General features: G+C 41.7%; 2 protein-coding genes across 2 annotated transcripts in view; both read left to right on the plus strand.

Moving 5' to 3' along the window:
• LOC103068898 (BAG family molecular chaperone regulator 1-like) overlaps positions 1 to 4,195 on the plus strand; it is a 31,004-nt gene extending 26,809 nt beyond the window's left edge. Inside the window, 1 exon segment of the mRNA XM_082931007.1 lies at positions 4,014 to 4,195. Within this exon segment, the coding sequence (XP_082787133.1) occupies positions 4,014 to 4,195 (182 nt within the window).
• Positions 1 to 9,001, plus strand: part of ZMAT4 (zinc finger matrin-type 4) — a 214,526-nt gene that overhangs the window by 184,499 nt on the left and 21,026 nt on the right. The window lies entirely within an intron of this gene.

Genomic DNA, 9,001 nt, shown 5'->3' on the forward strand with positions numbered 1-9,001 from the left:
CCCATATCACCCCCCACCTACGGCATCTCAGTGCACGTCACCTTGACTTCAGGCCGTCACCACCAGCACCTCTTTGTCTAAGGGCTTTCTCTGGTCACCAGAGTCCACTTCACTGTCTCTGTGGCAGGCTGAGATCATCAGAGGATTAATACTTCTGCCCCTTCCTCCAGCAGCCTGTCCTCAATGACTGACTCGGAGTTGGTGTATCCTCACCCCTCAGATGGGATTACTCTCTGACAGAGACTTTGGACACCCACTCCTAGAGGCCCCAGTGGGGCTCAGCCTTCTTCTCAGACCTCACTTACTGGGGAACAAATCCTTCATTAACCAGTTTCCTTACCCCTCTCCCTACTGCCTCATTAGTGTTTCCTGGATTGTCTTCAGAATAAAATTCTTGCACTTGATTCCTTGAATCAGCCAGAGAAACCCAAGCTCAGATGCCACTTAATAGCACGTCGGGGCATGAGGCAGGAAGCTGTGTCTTTCAGGCTAGTGCATGGTCAGCCTGAGTGAGCTAGACCCTCACTTCTCCTTTCCATCTTTAGTGTGGCTCTGACCATTAAAACTTGTAATTATTTTTTTTCCTAGTCGCAGGAAAAATGGAATGTGCTCAATCAAAATGACCACACAATTTCAGTTTTTACATTAAACAAGTAAGTTAGGAGCTTGGATTTAAAAGTCTCAAAAGACAATTAAAACCCTCGTACTCAAGAGTATCTGGTTTTCTGTCCATACGAACTGCATTCCCTTAAAAGATATTTAAGCCATGCTTTCCTTTTTAAAATCTGGAGCATCTGACAGACACTATGAAATATATTTGGTGTCAGGAAGTATTATTTATAGGTGCTTTTTATCCTCAGACCCTCTGATTGTTTGTGAGTGTTTAGCCTCTTAGAGCAGTGATATAGAAGATAAATACCAATAGGTCCTGCAGGACACTCTGTTATAAATGAAAACACTGCCGCACATTGCCCTTGTCCTGGATACCTCAGGACAAAGAACTTTTTTTTTCTTTGTTGGAATTGGACTGATGTTTAAAAATACCGCTAAATATTGAATCTGAAGTCATATTAAAATGGTACTGCTCCTCATGGTGTGTCAGCTCATTGCCACACACCCAGATCATGGAAACCTAGTGCCTGGAGGTTAATGTGTAGAAAACAATGGCGATTCTTTGGAGAAATGTCTGTTTAGGTCTTACCCCCATTTTTTGATTGGGTTGTTTGTTTTTTGGTGTTGAGCTGCATGAGCTGTTTGTGTATTCTGGAGTCTAATTCTTTGTCAGTTGCTTTGTTTGCAAATATTTTCTCCCATTCTGAGGGTTGTCTTTTCATCTTGTTTTTGGTTTCCTTGGCTGTGCAAAAGGTTTTAAGTTTAATTAGGTCACATTTGTTTATTTTTGTTTTTATTCTAATTACTCTAGAAGACATGCAGATGGCCAAAAAACACATGATAAAATGCTCAACATCACTAAGTATTAGAGAAATGCAAATTGAAACTACAATGAGGTATCACCTCACACCGGTCAGAATGGCCATCATCAAAAAATCTACAAACAACAAATGCTGGAGACGGTGTGGAGAAAAGGGGACCCTCTTGCACTGTTGGTGGGAATGTAAATTGATACAGCCACTATGGAGTGCAGTATGGAGATTGCTTAAAAAAAATAAACATAGGACTACCAGATGACCCAGCAATCCCACTACTGGGCATACATCCTGAGAAAACCATAATTCAAAGAGACACATGCACCCCACTATTCACTGCAGCACTATTTACAATAGTCAGGACATGGAAGCAACCTAAATGCCCATCGACAGATGTATGGATAAAGATGTGGTACGTATATACAATGGAGTACTCAACCACAAAAAGGAACAAAATAGGGTCATTTGTAGAGACATGGATGGACCTAGAGACTGTCATACAGAGTGAAGTAAGTCAGAAGGAGAAAAATAAATATGGTATATTAACGCACATATGTGGAATCTGAAAAAAATTGGTATAGACGATCTTATTTACAAAGCAGAAATAGAGACACAGACATAGAGAGCAAATGTATGGATACCAAGGGGGAAGCAGGGTGTGGGATGAATTGGGAGATTGGGATTGACATATATACACTATTGATACTATGCATATAATAGATAACTAATGAGAACCTACTGTATGGCACAGGGAACTCTATTCAATGCTCTGTGGTGACCTAAATGGGAAGGAAATCCAAAAAAGAGGGAATCTATGTTTACATATAGCTGATTCACTTTGCTGTACAGCAGAAACTAACACAACATTGTAAAGCAACTATACTCCAATAAAATTTAAAAAAAAAGAAAGAAAGAAAGAAAGAAAACAATGGTGATTCAACTCTGACCAGCCAGGCTGTCTCAGTCATGCTTTCTAAAAGTGGAGATTGGGGTAGAATTTCTGAGAACATTCTAGTGCTCTGATCTGTGCCATGTGCCTTATTTGTTGTATTTTTAATCTCACATCAATTGTCCGCAGCAAAGCTAGCTATGGGACGAAAGCTTCCTTTTGGAAAAGACAAAACATTTGTCTGGTCTTGGGTTTCCTCAGTGGCTGGCATATTCAGGAGACAGTTTGCATCTGTGGACATAATTCATGGTACATCATCTCGCCCTGAGTGATATAACCTTTTGTCGTGTGGCACTTCTTCTGAATTATCCTGTAAGCTTATGGATGGTTGGGACCCTGCCTCTGCTTTTAAGGATCCCACATTGCATGTCCCATGCCATTTACTTAGCTAAGGCATTGTAACCACAGAGGGTGTGTCACAGATATTTGTTCAAAGAACACTCATCATATTCTTGATCCATAATTTGCCATTTCATTTTAGCTTTATACACATTTCGTAATTCCTCAAATCCAAACGATGGTGTCTTTTTGTGTAGTGATCCCCCATTCTAGGATAACATTTAGACTGTATTCTTAGAAGCTGTGTCTGCTACCAAAGTTGTACCATTTTTCTAGATAACATTTAGATTGAACCATTGGAAATTGCCAGTATTCAACCTTTCATGTGCATTGGCTTCATCCTGTCCAAAATACATATCTCTAGTCCTGGGAATTCTGATTCATGAGTCTGGAATGAGGCCCTGAAATGTGTATTTTAAAGAAACTTCTTGTGTAAATCAGTGTTTTACAACTACTGTCCTAAAATCTTGCATTGCCTTTCCCTGAATTCTAGTATAAGAAAAATTCACATGGGGAGCATTCTGTGTATTTTTGAAATTTTTTAAAAAAATATATAATATAAAGGATATGATTCATTGCATTACTTTATGACTCTTATGTAAAGATCGTCATGACATCATGACAAATTCCTCCCAAAGCTCAGGGTCTAGTCAGAGTTGAGATACTTTTTCTTGATAAATGTACTTCCAATTGTTATTAACTTATGAAACCTATTATGTTTCTTTCTTCATTCTGGCTGCTAGAAAACCTAAGGCAGAATTTTGTAAAATGAATGTAGCATTCCCCCAACAGACCCTTAAACTACTTTTTCTTTTAATACTTGCTGCAAGAAAAGGAAAGTAAGCCAAGACTTGTTATCTTATTGAACATGGCCTTTTATTTAAAGTTGTGCAAAATCTTTTTTAGAAGTTTTCTTAGTCCTGGGTTCCCTAGAAATCAGAGTTCAAGGCAAGGATTAAATGTCAATGCTCTGTTTGTCGGGTGCAAGCCCAGGGTAGCAGAAGTGAGGAACCATGGAGGGGATGCAGAGAAGGATATGATGTAATGAAACGTGATGCATTTCTGTGTGAGCTGCTGCTTCATGATGGGCTGTGAGAAGATACAGAGGTGACCCAGCAGGGCTGTCAATCAGTATGTGGAATGCCACTGGACTGTCTATCAAGGAAGTTTACCTTAAAAGAGCCCAGGAGCAAGGGGGAATTCCTTTGTCCAGATCTATCCCATCTCTGATTTTCTTTGGGGGAAATTGGCCGTATAGAAAGCTGACTCTCTCATGCTATCACGTTGTGTCACCCAAGCTGTCAGAGGCTCCTCTGGGTTGCCAGATTCCACACTCTGCAGCGTGATGTTTCTTTCAAGTCCAGAAGTGGCCGAAGAAACCAGTCACCCAGTACACATGCCTGGCCTCGTGCTCTCAGTAAGACCAAGTGACTTCCTGGTCCCCAGTGGTGGCATCAAGTCCAGGAAACTGGCCAGTTGAGGAAATCCAAGGTTCCAGATAAGATTTGCCTTTGCTACATGAGTAGATAAGGAAGTCAGGAGCAGGTTACAGGTGTGGGGTGGGAAGAGGCAGGAGGGAATGAACATCCATAGCTGAATAGGATAGTGAATGTAGAAATCTTGGGAAGAGGGTAAAGCTTATTTAACCAATTTAAATGGGTAGGTGAAGAATTTCTAGTTTAGAGAATGATTGGGTCAGAATACAATAAACCAGAATATAGGAGACCAGAGAAACAGGTTTATTGGGAGTTAAGAGGATTGAGTGGGTTGAAGGAGTGAAGACTGTTTGGGACGTGAGATTGAGGTGCCTGGGGGTCACTCAGGTGAAGATGCCAGTCAGCCATGAGATACGTGGGTCCGGAGCTAAGGCGTGAAGCCAGGGCTGACCGTATGGACTTCAGATCACCAGCACAGAGGTAGAAGCCGGAGTCCTTGAGTGGGTAAGATCAGTGATAAGTGAAGATCAAGGAGAAAAGCCAAGCACAGAAGCTTGAGGAATATCAAGGTGTAAGGAACAGCTATTGTGTGTACATGGGAAGGGGTAGCAATAAAGGAAACTGAGAAAGAGTTGCCAGGAATATGGAATTAGAACTTTTCTATGGGTGTCGCAAGTGGCTTCTTTGATATAGAACCTGCATTTCCTATCCACTAGTTGCGTTGACACACAAATGAATCTTTGGGCTGCAGTATTGCCCCAGAGCGCTAGTGGCTATTATTTAGCATAATAGACTCGTGGGAGAGAGAAAAGGAGAGATTAGGAATGAGCGCTGATTGAGTATCTGTAATATACCATGAACTGTGCTGGGTCCTGTTGCCAATTCATTCCTTCACAATAACCCTCCAGAGTGAATGAAATGATCTTTATTCGTGCAAAGCAGGAAACTGAGCCTCAGTGCGTCATGACAGTAAGTCATGGGACTGGGAGGGAAACCTCGGGTTTGTTTGAACCCAAAGCACGTGAACTTGCCCTCCTCTGGACTACCTGTGCCTTTCAACTGTGACAAGGCAGGTCTGACCATTAAAAACGCTTGCTGAAAAATCAGCTCTCTAGGTTATAGGGAGAGGTCCAGACCTTACTTTCCCAGTTTACTGTGGCACTTAAGCTGCTTGCCTGTAAAACTAAAATAGATGATAGTAAAATTTTATTTTTAACCTCTCTTGAGAAACCATTTGAACATTTGAGACTTTTACTTTTCATTTTTACTGGTCTCCCTTACTAGTGCTCAGAATAATGAACATCCTACTTTTTTTTTTTCCAGAAGGAAATCCTACATTGATTTGGTGTAGAAAGGAATAATTGTTTTCTACATGTGGTTACATGCACCAGACAATAAGTTGAAGTGTGAATTTCAGAGATCAGATATATCCCACAGATAATACGTACAAGTTCCAGGCAGACACCGTGAATGATGACACATTGTTGTCCTTTAAATGGACCACAACCCAAAGAGTGTTGTAGCTGATGCACTAGGCTGGTATTTTTGCCTTGAATAGATTTTCTGCATTTGAATGGAATATTTATGCTTTTATGCTAAAATAAAAGGGCACAGTCAAATAAGCTATTACATGGTCCATTAAAACTACTTTTACGTGACTCTCTATAGCAAAAGATTCCACAACTTGTGTATTTGCCAAAGGAACTTTCCAAATTAAGCACAGGCCACTTGTTCTTAGAACTCAAAGGAAAGTGCAGATGCTACCTTGGTTCTTTTTGAAAATGATAATTGTCTATTTATGTAGTGATGAAGAGAAATTTCCATAACAGCCGTCACACACATAAGCTGAGACCAGCCGAGTAATGCAAAGGGTAAATCTGGTTACTCAGTTTGAAAATAGGAGAAAGCCTCGTCTAGGACCAGCCTGGGTTTCGCACACAACCTCCTTTTCTTATTGCCCCGTCTTTATCTTTCCTTTCTGCTGTTTACAGAGCCTGCACATTTGAATCCAAGACATACCAATGATTCAGAAATGCACAAGGCACCATCTCTTTCTTACTTACAGTCTCAAGAAAATATGACAAATGTGCCAACATCGAATTCTTATTTCTGTGTAAAATCCAGGCACTTTTCTCAAGCAGTAAAGATAACAGAATTAAATTGTGCTCATGTCATTTATGAAAGAAATGCTTCCTGCTTTCATCCACATGAAGCAGACAACTCATCTTCCCTTAAGTGGTTCAACTGGCAATCGAGCTTTCCAGACAGATGCAAAGAAAAAAAATGTATATGATTTGGTGGACCATCCACTTGATTAGGATATTTTGTGTGATTTTCTTTGGTGTCTCCTCGTGGGATGAATTCCAACCCTGCATCACTGCTTCACCCAACCCATTTTTGCTTTGTAGTGTTGTGTCTACCTAAGGCATGATGTGCTCACAAAGGTTTGCCTGTTTGATCCAAGATAAAAGTAAGTAGACACCCAGGTGGTCTTTGTACATGTGAACAGTATTTTGGGTATTCTTTAAATTTAGTCGTGTGTGCGTCTGTGAATAATCTCTCAGTTTCCTGGATTTATTGTATACAACACACACTCTCCACGCTCTGGATTCAATAATGAGTGGGGATTTATTTGTGGATTCTTTGTAGTTTTGTTTGTTTTCAAGGATTGACATTATTGGAAGATACATTTACTTCTTAAAAAAAATCTTTAAACAGACTATGTCGAGTTCACCAATTAGAACCTGTTCAAATTGCTGTGCATTAATTAATCTTCTAATAACTATGAATGTTGGAGATGCTGCCTTACCTTGGGACTGGTTGACTATGTTGGGACAGAGTAAAGGGACTAGGGCTTGGATCTGGCCATTAACAGCAAATTCTGTGACCTGACTCCTCTGAATTGGGGCTCTGCTGGCTCAGCTAGAACCTGGGACATCTTCTCAAAGGGAGCTGAGGGAACAGAAAGGACATAAAACTTGGGGGAAACCATGGTCCAAAGCTACAAGAAAAGTTTGAAGGGATGGCACACCAAAGTGTGTTGAATCAATTATCCATCAAGGAATCGAGAAAGTGAGGGGAGGTAAGAAGAAAATTGAGAAGAATGCAGAATAAAAGGTCTGACTTTGCTATTTTGCCACAGCGAGGTGTCTCTGGAGTTTGGCCACATTCCAAGTGCTGGTAGGTGATCAGACTGGCCAATGTTAGTGCCTAACTGTGGGTTTGGGGTATAAATTCTCACTGAAAACAAGAGCATGGGGACCACCTGTAGGCGGTGGTCAGCAGGTTGCTGTCAGGAAAGTACTAGCCAGACACAGGGATGCCCGCTGTGAAGCGGGGGATGTTCCCGTGGGCAGGTGGGGCTTTGAGATCTAGAGGCAATGAAGAAACTCCACTTAATTAAAGCAGTTCTTTAGTTCATGGCTGGTGATGCTCTGAGAACCAGTTTTTACTGGTCTGCAATGAGATAAGCATAGACACTGAGAGTAAACGTTTAGAAACTTTTCCCCCTAATTTTATAGAGTCATTTTAAATATGTTGAAGCTGATAATAAAACTCTGAGCTGGTGTTTTATGTGCCTTTGCTTTCATTTTATTTTCCTACTAATTTAATTTTTATTGGATTTCACAAAAGTGCGGTCTGCAGCATATTGAAAATTAAAAGTCAATAAAAACAAAAAATTCTGGTTCTTATCATAGATATTTTTAGAAACACTGAGCACGTAAGGGGAATAAAACAGACCTCAGAGGCCCCAGTTTCCCCCTTGCCTTTCACCTTTGCCCCCTTCCTTGCTTCTCTGCTATTTACCTGCCCCCTTCCTGGGAACTTTGGAGACCTGCTAAATTACAAGGCTTACTAAACCGGTCTCGGAAAACGCTATGCTGCTGGGTTTTGGTACCCGGGCTGCAAGTTTTGGTTCAAGTGGAAAAGGGCTGCCTCAGTCCAAACCACTAGGAACCATCCTTAGCTTTCCCTTGCCCTATAGTCCTGACCCTGTTTCAACCGGGTGTCACCTGATCTTTGGTTCTCCCTGATGGCACATCAGATGAATAAAGCCTTTCCTTCAACAACTGAAAATATTCAAGCAATAAAAGTTGCTGGGAGTGAGAGCTATTTTCAAGTTGAGGGATGGAGGACAGTCTTATCCTGCTGCCTGTCTGTGTTACGTGCTTGACATTTAAGTGCTCAGCTATAGATTAAATAGGTTTTTTTCCAAACCCACCTGGTCAGAGGGACAAAAGTTTTACTTAACTTCCACCCTGCTGGAGTTCTGGAACTGGCGGGAAGGATCGAATGGCTTGCTGGTCTTTTTTGTGGGCAGTCGGAAGGGGACTGGGACAGCAGGGGGGCCGACACGAGGAAATTGCACTTCTCCAGTGTGCTCAGGCCCCACGAGGACTCAGGCATCACGACCAAGCCGGGAATCTAGTCTCCACACTTGGGGTGAGATGGAGTTACACAACCTAGATGTTGGGAGCCCTTCAGAAGCACAGTTAACGGGATCAGAACTTCCTTGTTTCCTTCTGCCTAAGGTTGGCTGGCAGGGGCCCTTGGGACTGCCAAAGGTGTGGCTAGGTGTTACGTGTATGTGTGTGTGTTTGTCAGTTGTTAAGGGCAGCTGGGTCCACCGTGATGGAGAAGGAAGGATATGCGGGCTGGTACCCAGACAGGACCCTCTGGCATCCTGTACTGAGCTGTGTAGGAATGTTTTAATTGGTTCATTTTTATCTTGGGAGAAGTTAGAGATAAGAATTAGCACAGCTTAGGCCAGAAAGGAGGTCGGAATAACAATATCTGAATGTGATGGAAACTTTACTTTCCTTATTGTTGACTTTTGTCCTAGCAGGAAT

Source organism: Lipotes vexillifer, unplaced genomic scaffold (genome assembly GCF_000442215.2).
Source record: "Lipotes vexillifer unplaced genomic scaffold, Lipotes_vexillifer_v1.1 scaffold414, whole genome shotgun sequence".
In the NCBI taxonomy this organism is placed as follows: Eukaryota; Metazoa; Chordata; class Mammalia; order Artiodactyla; family Lipotidae; genus Lipotes; species Lipotes vexillifer.